This window comes from Crassostrea angulata, unplaced genomic scaffold, assembly GCF_025612915.1.
Source record: "Crassostrea angulata isolate pt1a10 unplaced genomic scaffold, ASM2561291v2 HiC_scaffold_163, whole genome shotgun sequence".
Lineage (NCBI taxonomy): Eukaryota > Metazoa > Mollusca > Bivalvia > Ostreida > Ostreidae > Magallana > Magallana angulata.
Genome location: NW_026441716.1, coordinates 1 through 15,296, shown reverse-complemented (window position 1 = coordinate 15,296; position 15,296 = coordinate 1). Strand labels below are relative to the sequence as shown.

Sequence of the window (15,296 nt, the reverse complement as noted above, 5' to 3'; positions counted from 1 at the left end):
TAGGTATATCGGCAACCACCTGAACTAAGTCGAAGTAGAAAGTTCACATGCTACACGGGTCTATTGAGGCTGCATTAGACGAAAGTTTTCTTTGGTAATGTAAATGTCCCATGGCCTCGTCCACGCTGATTGGAGGTTTCTTTCAATAAACTCAATATGCAGAATATAATTTTTCAAATGACACAAATTATATAAATATCAAACTTTCACAATGTTAAGTTAAAGCACGTATCTGCATTGACGATAATGAATTGCTAAAACTGCGAAGATCACCCTCAGGTATATATTCATAAGTAGTTTTAGAGATGTGTCGAAAGTGCCGCCGTAGTTCACCCACTCGCTGTAGAACAGTGGTCTCTATAAATTATCCCATGAAAATGGAAACGGCTACTCATAAATACAGGAGCCGGAAATATTTCAGCACCCAAGAACCCTCCTTCCCTGGCAGGTATTGACGTTCTGTAGGGACGGGGAAATTAACAGCAAAATAAGGCAGAAAAGACCCTGATAAAATAAACAAAAAGAAAAACATACTACCAAAAACCTATTTAAACACGTGTGGTTAAAACGTACAAAAATTGGTTGTTTAAATACCTGATGTTTTTCTAAAACAGGCCCCTGGGCACTAGACGGGATGACGACCACGTCTATCGGCTGATGTTCCCGGGTCAACCCGTGCATACTTTTATCAACTATTTAAGGTATCAACGAGGGGCTCCACACAGGATTGATATGTTACCACGGTAACCAAGGGTCAAAGTATTAAAACAAGGGGCTCTCCAAAGGATAAACCGGAAGGGTGAACCAAGGGGAATTACAATTATACACACGAATTTTAGTTTGTTACACCTCCTTTGGTCAACATCATAATGATAATCCAGTTGGAGCACAATATAAATCCCTTTAGCTGATCATCACAAAAGAAACGTTTATGCATATTATTAATCCTTTTCTGCATATGGAAAACACATACCGGTATGTACAATACGTGAAACCCATCTAACCGAAGAGCTGGGTAAAACTAGTACCCCTCAAATGCGGCCATCAGACCTGTGTTGTGTACGTAACTTCATACAGTATCACTTATTTGTAACATGCATGTATTTTTACGACTTTATTCCAAACAAAGCCAGTTGCCTATTCGGTAAATAACTATGTAAAGCACACATTTCAGTCTTAAGGTGGTACAGGACACCTGCATATTGTGTTGCACTCCCTATTGGAATAAACAACAAAGTATAAATATAAAATTTTCCCCCAAAATAATATTACCTCACAATGAATTGCAATAGGTTAGAGCGTTAACTACGTGTCCGTAAGTAGAGAGTTCAAATTCTGCTGGGACTTTTCTATTTTTTTACTTAAGTTTCCAAAATTTAAAAAAGGAATTGTGGTTTTAATGCACTTTTATCCCAGAAATATTGACATGTGTCTTATACCACCTAAAATCAGTAACTATATCTTCTGTCATGGTGGTTCTGCATCGAAAACCATTGCGCAATGTAATTACATGTATGTCATTTATTTTGCACTATTTATAATCTTCTTTGTTACAACTAAATGTACATGCTTTCGCTGATATCAAAGTAGTTTGATGTATATTTATTTATCCATGAGGAGTGTGGAGTCTAAAACTAGTAGAAGTTTGGTGTGTAGCATTTATAGGAGGGTAACCCATCCTTTAAGGCACCCGAAATTTTGAGTGAAAACTGTAAACATTGATGCAGATTTTTTCTGAACATTTAGCAGAGAAACTTAAAACATTGTTATGATGAGAAGGAATGCCTCTACCAAAATGTCTGTGTCAAGGGTTTAGACTCTAGGGTACGATCAATATGATTATTTAATGACCATGTATTAAATCTTAGAAAATATTCTTATCAATTCCTTTTTATATTTAGGAAACCTAAATGCATGAACTTGGTGTTAATGAAGTCCTTTATTTAAATTGGGGAATTCATGGCTCATGAGTCTGGCCCCAGAGGCATAAAACTTAGACGACGTTACTTTTGATTTAAGTCTCCCTTTTAGAAAAGGAACCTATAGTGGAAAAGTGAGACTGAGATCAAAAGCGAACTCGTCTTAGTTTATGGCCCCGCGACCAGGGGTTTAGATCACTAGGCGTGGCTCATATGACATTCATGATACCCTCTAACTTAATTGTGAAATTCATTGCTTTAGAAGCAAACAGATTTAGACAAATTTGGCTATAAAGATAAACTGGATTTTTTCTTTTAAAAACATCTTTTTTATTTCCACATTAGGGAAAGATAAGCGAAAGGCATTGTATTGATTTCCATGAAGCCCTCTACCTAAACTTTGAAATTCATGTCAGGAGTTAAAGCCTTTGGTTAGGGCTAATATGGCCACATAGTGAAATCTATTTTTAAAAATCTGTACTAATAGTCATGGGAGATAAATCAAACGCATTGTTATTATGTCCATAATGGCGTCCAAATTGTAAAAATTCGCTGCCATTTAAGCAAGGGTTCAGACATTTTCGGGGATGGGTGGCAAATCTAGCAGCGATGTAATGAATATGTTTTAATATGGCATTTAAGACACTCGGGTAACCTATTGCCGTGCAATTTACGCAGGTAAACATTAAATTCATCTGGCTTTCCTATACTTTTTATTACAAAAAAGGATTGAAAAGTACAATTCCAATCACAAAAATGCGCCGAGGTTATTTTACTTATAGACAAAGTTCAGTCCAAGGTTTGCAGGTCTCTTTATATATAAAATTTTACAATTGGTGCAAAGCGCATAGTTAATAAGAGATACCTCTGACTCTCCCCTACCCTTTATGAAATGTTGTTATCAAAAACCAAATAATAAAAGAGTGAAAAAAAGTCTGACGAGTCTAGGACTAGGGCTTAGAATAAATCAAAGTACTGAAAGTACTGAAAAGCGCAAACCTAGCTTGGTTCTAAGAAAATTTACTGTGTGCAAGCGTAGGCGGAAATGAGCCTTATTGAAATTTTGGTTTATGTTTAATGAATATCAATTTAAAGTATCGAAGGCCAGATTTCTTTAGATATATGTTACTTTCTTAAGATGATGTGAATTAAAGCTGAACACGACTTGTATATGGATACTTGCCTAAAAAAAGATATGTTAAAATCACAAATTATACCTTTTGAACAGTAATTTATCACAGTTTTTGACATTTCTTACAAAGAATCGATTTTATTTTTCTATATTTTAGCTTCTGAATACGCACTATATTTTTTCATCACTGCGTAGCATCCCGTGCTGATGTACGTAAGCCCCGCAAACCAATCGTTTTTACTCGGCCATTTCCGTCACCCAGATAAATTGTTCTCTATACCTCTTACCAATTCAAATGATGTATATTTCTGCTCATAGAGGGCAGTTATTCCTTGCACCGGAAATAGAAGTCTAACGACAATAAAGCGCTGAGCTATGCTTAGCGCTTTAAAAATGAAGCTGAAAATGCAATCATGAGACTACCTGACAAGTCCAATTACCTGCTTTGGTACTCAGGTGACCGTCAAGCCTCTTGGGTTTTGGAAATTAAGGATTAACAATACGTCTTTTTGGTTAAATAAACTAGTAGTCATAAAGTTATTAATTACTTAGTTAGCTACATGTAAAAACGGTATTTAGAAAGATTTATCTGTTCTATTAATGGATGAATGGCGTATCAAATGTAAATATTGAAAGTTAAATATGTTTTCTAGTGCTTAAGGCTGTATGATCCAATTTTGAAGAAATATAATTTTCAATCTTAAGTAATAAATAAATGTAGTTTTGGTAATGGGAGACAATGCAATTTATAAAGTAAAATAAAATCTTAGAAAATTATTCGGTGTATTAATCAATTGGTCCTCAAATAATGTTCTGTAATTTTTACGTTCACAATTTTGGGGTTGTCCTTGGTCAGTTCAGTCCAAAACCCAATTTTTTCGATGCTTTGATCAACTGAGGCACTTACCTATTGCGATCTGTTTTCGTCCGTCATCGTGCGTTCACATTTGAACATTTTAGCTTCTTCTATAAAAACTAGGTCCTAACCCTTGACCAGATTTGGTGTCTAGCCTCTATAGGGGATGGGGAACATAATTTGAGAAATTTATCTCCCCCCCCCTCCCAAATCAGAATAGGGATTCAAACTAAAATTGTTATTGCTAAGCCTGCATTTTCTTTAATTTTCTTAAACTTCGAAGATATTTTGATTATTTTTTTTCTGCTTGCAGTATTACAGATAGATCTTTATATATTATGATGACCTATCAAAAAGATAATGTAAAAAGCGTATGCAGAATGTCCATTTGATAACAGAAAAACCAATTCTAGTAACTTTTTCACACAATTCTATTTATAGAATGAGGCTATTGAAAATGTAATTTGATAAGCAAATCATGATTTAATAGCAATTTGAATTGAAAAAATGTGATGTTTTCCTACGTTAAAGCTCCGCCAAAAATATAGTCCTTATTAGATTCCAAACTTTGATTACTATATCTATGCCAAGTTGTATAATTGTAAAAAGAAAGGAACAATGAAATTTTCATTTCCTTTTACCTTGATTTAATGGATATTAAATAAATATTCTTTCGAAAATCGAAAACCCAGATGACTCCTTCCTTAATTTTAAAAAATCATCTTCATTACTACAAGTGTAGTAAAATATATATGTTATGTTATGATATCTATGAAGCTTTATGCTTAAATTGTAAAATTAATGGCCACTTGGGCAGTGGTTCAGGTCAAAAGGTGAGGTCATTGATGACAATAACAAATTGTCAACCATCTCAAAACTCCATAAAGTGAATACTAAATACAGCAACACGGACCTCTGAAAGGATAGAGGTGGGATCAGGTGCTTAGGAGAAGTAAGTATTCCCCGTCGTGCGCTCATTGCCAAAATCATAAAAAACGGAAGAACCCGTTGTCAGTTCGATGTGTAAATAAAGGTCTAACAAGTATGAACAACGTCAGTTTGCATGTGTCTTAATGAAACATTGTACTTGATGACAAGGTCATTGTATCGACCATAGAACTTGCGTAAAGATGATCTTAATCGAGGTTCTTGATATTCCTGTTCCAACAACTTGTTAAAAACTTGCCTCGTTTTCGAAATTGTTCGTATGTAGAGCATACTCAATAAGCAGGTGATGATGGTATATCGCTACATAAGTAATGGAAGTTGGTGATTATCATATAGCTTTGTTGTTATGTTACCATTAACGTCTTTTTCTAGTAAAATATTTAAATATGAAACAGATTTCTCAGAATCTGTAGTAGCTTTTAAAACAAGCGCACTGTGATATTTTGGATAACATTAGAGTAAAAGTAACAGTTGATAATGAATAACACACTTCAATATATATGAAAGTCAAGTTGAAGGTCACAGCAAGTGCTTTATTGAAACTTGGAAGATCTTCTATGTTCCAGTATATATTTGGAAAAAAAATAAATGCGTTATTATAATGTCCATAAAGTCCTCTACTTTACTATAAAAAGCCATGGCCACTGAGTTGGGTTTTCAGGCCTTATGGTAGATCTTACAATAACAAATAGAAATATTAATGATAATTTGGGGGGTTTTTTGTTCTTCAACAGCAGAAATGATAAGGCTGAATTATTTTGTTATCATCTCTATTATAAGGTGCACGGATGGGATTTTGGTTCATTCTCTTCTCTCCGATTTTTTTTATTTATCTTCAATTGTTGATTGATGCATTTATTTAATTCTTTACCAAAATGTGCAAGTCATATATCAAAAATTGAATTGTATATTTGTTTAAATTGGCGATATGTTTTTAAAACGCTATGCTGATCTTCTTTTGGTCCTAAGACAAAGAACATATCTAAAGAGTTTTAAGATTTTTAATTTCGTTACAACATATTATTTTTTTTTTAAAATACATGGCCAAGACCTTTTTATGTAAAAAAAGAAATTTACTTCTCTGTATTTCGCAAGTAACATATCTTTTTTTTTAAATTCTAAGTTAAGTCAAGTACTTTAAAGGGGATGGTTACGATTTTGGTCAAAAATTATTTTTTTCAATTTTAATGTTAACAATGCTTCAGTAAGGCATTTTTAATAGGCAACCAAACTTTGAATGTCATTTGATGAGGCATAAGCGAGTTACAGAGCTTGAAATTAATTTTGAATGTTGAAGTTAAAATTCCAGTTTTAGACCTGAAATGAATGTGTTGATCGTTAGGAACTGTTTATTTATGCTTAAAATGAACAATAAGATAGAAAAACCAGCTTTAAAAAGATTTTTACTGGTATATTGAACCTATGTAAACAAAAACAGGACACGGACCTTGTGTACATGACGAAGAATTGTAAGCCCTGTATCTTGCTTAAAACTCAACGACTGGCACCCAAATTTCATTTGATCATTAGAAATGCATTCCTAAATCATTGCAAATAATGGAAACAGAAAAATAAAATTTGACCAAAATCGTGACCATGCGCCTTTAGATTAAAACTACGTATTAAACTATTTTATACTTTTCTGGAATTAAATTTGAACTGTTTTAAATTTCAAAAAATGACTATGCCCATTACAAATCTACTTATTTTCTTCAACTTTTCATATATTTGAAGATCAAACATACTTATCGAAAGACAAAAACGTAAGTATGACTTCTAAATTACACTGTGTACAATATGTCTCATTTTACTTATATTCATAGAAAAGGTTATTCTAATTTGCTTCAAACATAACATGTCAATATTTTGATTTTAGCATAATACTTATTAAAAGTCGGAATAAAAATAATAGTAACAGCAGAATTATATAACTAATATGAAATGCAATTTATCTTGTTTCTTTAGATGCACATTCTCATACCTTTTATAAAATGAGATAAAACTATCAACATATAAAATGGACTGTACAAAAACTCCTAAGCTTAAAATTGCTTTCTTCTCTATATCATTTACTCAAAATGATTCAAAATCTATATTGGATGTTTGAATCATTAAAAGAGTTTGATAAGGCAGCTGGATTTAATATCATACTTATTGTTTAGCTATTATTTTAAATCTTTTTCACATTTCGTATATTCCGAATTTCTTATACCTTTAAGAAAACAAGATTAATCAAAGGGAGTGTCTACCATCTTGCATATATTTGGACCAAATGTGGGAACATTTTGACACTGACTTGTTAGATTAAACACTGGCCAAAACAAAACTGCCTGTCAAAAGATACGAAAGCAATAAATTTTAGGTTTCACGTGTTCTTTTGTATGCAAATACATAACAATGTCATCATTGATAACTCCGCATCTGCCGCGAATATGAATGTCTAAAATTCTCAAAAATCATCAAAGAGGGGTCAAAAGTGTCCACACTTTGTTGAGAAAAAAGTTGAATCTTGTATATTAAAGTTGCATCATTGTTTCAAAATAGGGTACCTTAACAATTTTATTCAGTTTTTTGGCAAGAACATGTCAGTTTGAGAAATATTAACATGCTTGGGTCGAATATATACAAGATATGAATGACGTACCCTTAAAATCAAATAAAGAGTTTAAATTTCAGAACAACATTTTAAATGTATTTTGAATTCCTTACATTATCTTAAAATAATGTTACATTATCTTTAACAAAAATTGACTTCATTCTTTTTTTTTGTTAAAAAAATGATTGTTGCTTTGTTCCAAATTTTCATAGACACAATAGGAAAATTGCATGTTTTTGCATTTAATAGTTCATAGTCATCAAGTCATAGTTGAACTAAGCTGTCAAGCACATGATTAAAATTGATTACATATTGTTGCATGATTTTCTTGTTTTGTTTTTTTAAGCCGTATTTCATAGAACCGACACCTTCTAGTGGATCAATTATTACATGCGATTTTTACGAAAGCAATTGCGAATTTCCAATATATTTAATTTCAAAGTAAGTCTTTTAATATAAATACTAACTGAAAACATTAGTCGCTGCAACATAATCAATAATTAATAACGTTATCAGTTACAGTAGTATATTTTGCCAAATTAAGTGATTCTTCTTCTTTAATTATCACATTAATGTATTATTGATTTTGTTTTAAAAAGGCAATTATTTAAGGAGTTAGAATTGACTTATTGGTAATATAAAATTGGTACATGTGTATATCATTCCATCCTTTTCTTTTTGTAGCAGCACTACTCCGAAGTTGTCTTTCTTCATCGGGACAAAGGAATTGAGCTCGTTTGATCGAAAAATAAGTTTTTCGCCATTAAAAATTATTTCTGATGGCATTTTTCTATCAAAAGCAACACTTTCCAAATCACAATTCAACGATCCGAAACGTCAAGAAATTGATCTTTGTCTGAACGTAGCAAAATTCACATTGTGAGTATATAATCTGTCTTGTGAACATTAATGCGTTACAAAGCCTGTGAGTATTTCGGTACAATGCATTTTTCTTTACTGTAAATGAATTTGATATCATCTTTAAGTATATCACGCTATTGTCAACGGGTCTTATTTAACTTTGCAAGCAAACTTTTAACATACTTTCTGGCGCAATTGTTATAAATGTTCTGCTAAGTAAAGGACTGAATCGGTTTACAGCGGAACTAGTCATGTCAGTTTAATTACAAGTATATATTAAGGTTGACGATATTTATACGATATTTCAAACAAAAAAATTGTCTCCCGTATTATTATAAATTCACGAGTGAGATTATATTTTATATTTTAAAGCAAATAATTTAATTGATTTCCAAAAGGTGTGAAATTTGGTAGTTCAAAAACATGCATGAATCAACACTAGATGGCCAATGCGTAAACATTACACTGTAGTCCAAATAAATCAAGAGGTTTAATCCAAAAGTAAGGTCACAGATGCGATTAAATCAAATCTCAAATTTTGATACGATCTTAAAGTATATCATACCATTGTAATAGATCGGTATTTGACTTAGCAAATGAAGCTGTCGTAAGGCCCATTTACAATTTTAATCGATTACGGTTAAAAAATCACATTTTTTTTAACTCATAACCGTTACGGATAATGTTGATTTAAAATAAAAATACAATAGAAAAGAAATATAACTCTGCACCTTCGATTGCATGAAGTAAAAGCTGCGCAGTCATGCGCACTCATATGTACTCGTTAATTTGAATCGTATCCATACCTCTCTAAAAAAAATATGAAATGTATACATGTATATGAAAAGAATATGTAAAATTTTAAATGCAAGTCAGGTCTACAAATATTAAAGACCAATTTGACATTATGTTTAAATTGACTTTCCACCAACAAAAAACTATGATTCATATTCTATCTGTATTAAACTTTTTTTATTATTACAGACCTGAACATATAACAGATAAACGATGTTTCCACGTTGTAGATAGGGGAGTTCCATATGGTAAGAAAGATAAATATTTAACTTTAAAAGCTATTTAATGAGGTATTTGAGAATACCAAAAGGTTATATGCATCACTTGTGAATCACTTTTTGGACGTTAAATCTCATCGAACTGTTGTCTCAAATAGTACGCTTACACATAAATTATTTTGACAGCAATCAAAACACTGAATCCTTACGTCTCTGCGTCGTTCAGTCGCAAAGCACTGTTTTATTCATTGAGACAAAACCTTTAAAATATGAGAGACTTCAAATTCTTACAATCAATTAAAGCAAGTTCTTTTTATTACCTTTGGTTTTTGTCCAAAAAAAAAACAAATATTATTTACTTTTCTCTGTGCAGCAATAGACCTATTCAAAACGTGACACAAAACAGAATCAAATGCATTTACTCGAAAGCTTCTTTAAACAGTTTTGATTATCAAGTATTCAATCTCAGGACGCAATCATATTCACAATAATGATTTATTAAATAGTATTACCCTGCGCTGCTTAATTTCTCGCCGCCGACAACATGAGAGCCATATAAGATATTTACGTCTAATGTAGATATGTTTTAAGAATTTTTTAATGGAATTTTAAACACCATGATGTCATAATCTGTGATATTTCTTTTCAATTATTTTGATACGGTGTTGGTTTTTCATTTCAAAACCATGATCAATCGACCATTAATACTTACAGATGAGAGGCCAAACACGTTCGTTTTACACAAAAACTAAAGTGCAACTCTATATAAAAAAATTGAGAACTATTTGATAACTATTCGTGTTCACGGGGGTGTTAGGAAGCATACGGGCAATTTAGCGTCTTACTTTGACTGTTATATTAAAAATCATGAAATTAGATAACTATTTTGAATAAGATCAAAAGCTTAGTATTATCTTTTAAAATAAATGTCAGTGCGATAAAATCGGGTAGTATATTACTGCTACAATGTGTGATAACCATAAATAGCTTACGTACATTCCTTAACATAAAATGAGATAGAACAACACTACCCCGCGGTTTCCAAAATAAAATAAACATACCAAGTGAAAGCAAAACATCTCAGTTTAATCAAAACCGCTGCTAGAATTCTGTGTTCTTCTTAATTAAATAGTTATTCATCCGGCTCTCGTAAAACCTTTTACAAAGTCTGCAGGGAAAACGGTATGTTGCATCAAAACAACACACATCACGGGATTCTAGCGGCATTTTTCAATTTAAGCATTGATCAAACTAACGATACGTATAAAATTTCAAGTTCAATATATACGGGGTAGTGTTGTTCTAGTCCGATTTTTATATCGTAAACAACGAAAGAGGAAAGCCTGACCGAGAAATAAAAGCAAATTTACGTACTTTTTAGCGAATGATTGATAAAACTTACATCTCTCCCAGTATTCTTATGTTCAATTCTCAATAAATCACACCACAATACTTAATTAGAATTCTTAGATTTTTTATATTTTGAATATGTTTACAATGCTTTCACACCACATTTAACTTTTGGTCATGATGTCATCAATGTGTAAATCTACGTAATACAAACTAATTTCTGAAAAAAAATTGTCTTCAGTATTTTTTATTTCTTTTTGGTCTACGTTTCGTTGCTTAGATATTTGAATATGTACAAAATAACTAAGATTTGTGATTTCACGGAATTACATGTAACTCAGTTTCCATATGCTTCTTTAAATCCCCCGCGTTACTACTATGCAAGGGTCTTAATATCATTCATACTTGATTCTAAATTGCTAAAGCAATGACCAGAATAACAATTTATCTTTTTTATATATTTAACTTAAGTTAACATTTTTTACAGTGCAACAATCTGTAAGTATGATCTATGATATATATATATATTTTTTTTTTTGCTTTTAATTTACTGCTGACAGAAACGAGCTATCTATTGGTACTAAAAGAAAGCTGCTACTATTTTCATTTATAGTAAGAATAAAGTGGAAAACATACAATTAATAATTTTAGATCGTTAAAGTAAACACAATTAAGGAAGAAAAAATATTCGGCACTCGGGGAATGAACCCAGTTCGCATGGACACAAGTCCAACACTCTAACGACTGAGCTACTCAGACCTTCGCTTCAGAACTTTGGACCCCGAAATCTCAAGAATGCGTATATCGATTTTAAAACAGATTTCATATTCTGAAGTTATTTAAGCGTCCCTATCGAATAGTAACATAAGATATTTTGAAAAAACTATGAAAAAGAACAGCTACATTATACACATCATACAATCGTCGATTGATTACTTTATAGCGATCGGCGACAGTATCAACACCTTTAAGAATGTGATCAAATGATGTGTATAATGTAGCTGTTCTTTTTCATAGTTTCTTAAGTAGTTTAGTAGTAGCTTTAGATTTTGTTTTCTTTGTTTTTTTCTCATGTAATTTATTTTTTGGTCCTGAAGAAGGGACGGGTTGTCCCGAAAATTTGACAATTTCTATTGTTCGCGTCGTTAGCCATTTTTAGTGCTTCATATTTTCAGTTTACTGGCTGAGTATCTATATATTAGATCCGACACCTTAAAGATGCCTAGTGTTGTTGATTCTATTCAGTGCTTTATATATATATATATATATATATATATATATATATATATATATATATATATATATATATATATATATATATATATATATCTATCTGATATTTTAAGAGAGAAATTTGAAAATAACAAATATACATATCAACTTAGTAGTAATTTTTGCCTTTGTGATGGCAAAAAAATATCTGATTCCATCCAAAAAATTCACATATATTTTAGGAATGAAGTTAGAATGTTTTATCGTTAAAATGATAAGTGTCATACGAACCCAATTTTACGAAAGAATGCGTTCTATGTATTGTCTCTGTAGTAAAGAAAAAACATGTACGTTGGTAAAAAAAAAGTTTTGAATTCTTCCATTATATGGATAAAATTTTTAGATGAAAGGTATTTACAGTCTAAAAAAGGTTTATAATGATTCATTTGACTGTTATTTTCAATGCAACATCATTAATTTTTTCCAAAATCGTTTCGGAGCGATTCTGCAATTTCCCGCTACATTACGGGTAAAGGGAAGACATTTTAACTATGGTTAGAGCCTTTCTCGAGACACTGTTAGATTATTCTAACATAGGAGAGTGTAGTGAAATTAATAGCATTATTGTAGGCTAATAGATTTGTTATGTAAATATCAACAATGCGGTGTGGCGATGTATCTATTCGTAAATGTACGATATGTAGTGTCAATCCGTGCTCACACGGGTCAAAGTCTAGTTATAATATGAAATGACATAACTATAATTACTGATTCCTTGTTGCTTGCATACTAGTAGGTTCCTTAAATGATTGTATATCTTTATTATAAATTTTACAGCTTAATCATAGTTGCACTTTTGTAAAACCAACTCTTCCAAGAGAGTCAACTGTTGGATGCAGAAAAGGACAATCTTGCCATTTTTATCTGTATTCTGAAAAAACGAGTGGAAGATGGTAATTTTACCTTCAAAATTATGATGTATTAGTGTTTAAGGTTTATGTAGAAACGATATGATAATGATAATAATAATAGATCCAATAATAATTAATGTTATCTGCTATTTTAAGTTCCATTAAATCGTCGACAACTCTACACATGCAAATTCACAGCTTTTTGAAAAAGATTACAGTTAGTTGAATCATATTTTTTCTCTTACGATGGATGTTAACTCAGGGTAAGATCTCTTCAGTTTGGACTTTTATAAAGTTCAATGTCATGTGTAAAGATTTGTTCTAAACACAATGCTTATTCATTTTTTTCTAAACACAATACATATTTATACAATAAATCATTAATAACATTGTATTTATTTATCATTTTAAGGCAATCCAGTCAAACAAAGAACAAATATGGACATAATGTTTCGAATTATTATATCGCAATAAAAGATTTAGGCAGCACTATTAAGAAAGTGACGATTTAACTCTCAGTCGGCACTAGTATAATAAATTTGATCATTGGTCTGATATATATGTAAATACAGCACAATAAGGTCACTGTAACAGTTTAAAACTATAAATGTTTAGAATTATTATCATTTAGTTAACAATAACGACATTTCAACTGTATGATAAAAGTTTGTATGAATTGTATTTTAAATTTAAAATATTCAAAGGCCATTTACTCAAAACGTACGCCATTAGCCCACTCTATTTTTAAAGTGAAACATACAGCTGCAATCGGTTTTATATGACACTGATAAATGATTTTCATTATCATTAGTTAATTTTTTCTCATTCTGAGTTAACGTCGTCCTTTACACACTCCGCAAATACTTTTTAAAACATTAAACGAAGATTTATCCTTTAGCTAATATCATATTGATATTGAATAACAGCAAGCTACAAAACCTGATTGTGATTGACATGTAGTTTTGTTTTTTATCACTTCTGTCTTGATATCAAATGGGATGGGAGAGGATTAGGGTTAGTACAATACAATATAATTATGATATCTTCATTTTTGCTTGTAATGTAGTCCGACAGGTTACATATCTTACAGCAGGCTTCAAGAAAGTGAATACAATGTCATAAAAAATTGTTTTAACAAAATCAAATTTAAAGTAAATTACAAGTTTTAAAAATTGTTTGCGACTTCATTTTAGCTCAATGTTGACCACAAATGACCCCTCTACCGGTATATTTGATCCACAAATCTCCTTGGGACTGTGTAGATATGAAGTAGCGTATACCAACACGTCCACGGTTGGAATTAATAAAATATGCTTCCTGATTTGGTAAGACTTTATCTTAAATTATATAAAAATTACATTATATATGCACTCCTGTGTAGAGTAAATCATGTGCATTTATTATTTTCAATTTGTATAGTTCCAGAGGAGAATCCAGATGTTTCCAAATGCACACCCACGACATAGTTGATCGTATGTATTGACGTGTCGATGTTTCTTCACATTTTTCAATAAGTTTATTTTAACGGAATTTTAATTGTTTTTTATTTTTTATAAAGAATGTGCAAAAGACCCGTGCTTGAATAACGCTTACTGTCAGACTGAGTCGACAGGGGACTTCAGGTGTCATTGTCGAGAGGGATTCTGGGGAAAGCACTGTGAAAACGGTATCATGTTCTAAAATAGTTTGCTACAAAATAGACATTGCTTTTTCAATCAATTTTGATGCGCAAAGGGTATAATGGAATAAACAAGACACCTCTAGAGCATATAAAATGTGTTTTCAAATATTTTTATAGGATTTTGTACCGATCAATCATATTGCCAAAACGACGCTGTTTGTTTCACAAGTAACGGAAATCGAGGTTGTTTTTGTCGTCTGGGACTGGAAGGGTCTAATTGTGCTTTGGGTAAGTTATCACGCGTTTAAAGAAGATATTGAGATAAAGAGGTTCAACAAAATCATTAATGATAAAAGATAAAATAAGATGTGTATCTTTTACTGAATAAATAGAAAATTTGTTTTGTTTAGAAACAGAAACTGAATTTTTGAAAAATACATTTAGTTTTGCTGTCCAAGGGAACAATAGATAGGCAACCATCAATTAATGAATCTTTGTTTAAGCAATTAAAATATTCTTATCATTATTCAGATAAGGAGCAGTTCCTTTGATTCTCAAGACGTTTTATTTTTTTTTTTATTATTCTAGAGGTAAATTAAATGAAAATATTTCTGTTGATGGTTTTTAAAACTTTAAATTTTAATATGCTTTACAGATATTAATCGAAATCTAACAGACACAATTGAAAACGGGGTAAGCTTATTCATTGAATCATATCGATTTGTTTTATAGAGTTTGTATGCATGATATACTTAAAACCATCTTGTATTTAATATTTCAGGGACATTTCACTCATGTAGGTCTCATCGAGAGCGTGACATGTTACATCAGTGAACCCTGTACTATGCCGATCAGCATCACCCAAAATACACATGCC

General features: G+C 31.4%; 1 protein-coding gene across 1 annotated transcript in view; it reads left to right on the top strand.

Annotated features, from left to right (window-relative positions):
* LOC128169631 (uncharacterized) overlaps positions 1 to 15,290 on the top strand; it is a gene marked incomplete at its 3' end in the record, with an annotated part of 99,726 nt that extends 84,436 nt beyond the window's left edge. The window contains exons 18-29 of the mRNA XM_052835747.1: positions 6,590 to 6,618; positions 7,798 to 7,892; positions 8,136 to 8,330; positions 9,297 to 9,355; positions 11,163 to 11,173; positions 12,725 to 12,840; positions 13,992 to 14,123; positions 14,218 to 14,270; positions 14,357 to 14,464; positions 14,597 to 14,707; positions 15,075 to 15,112; positions 15,201 to 15,290. Of these exons, the coding sequence (XP_052691707.1) occupies positions 6,590 to 6,618; positions 7,798 to 7,892; positions 8,136 to 8,330; positions 9,297 to 9,355; positions 11,163 to 11,173; positions 12,725 to 12,840; positions 13,992 to 14,123; positions 14,218 to 14,270; positions 14,357 to 14,464; positions 14,597 to 14,707; positions 15,075 to 15,112; positions 15,201 to 15,290 (1,037 nt within the window). The remainder of the gene's footprint in view (positions 1 to 6,589; positions 6,619 to 7,797; positions 7,893 to 8,135; positions 8,331 to 9,296; positions 9,356 to 11,162; positions 11,174 to 12,724; positions 12,841 to 13,991; positions 14,124 to 14,217; positions 14,271 to 14,356; positions 14,465 to 14,596; positions 14,708 to 15,074; positions 15,113 to 15,200) is intronic.
* Between the last annotated feature and the right edge of the window lie 6 nt (positions 15,291 to 15,296).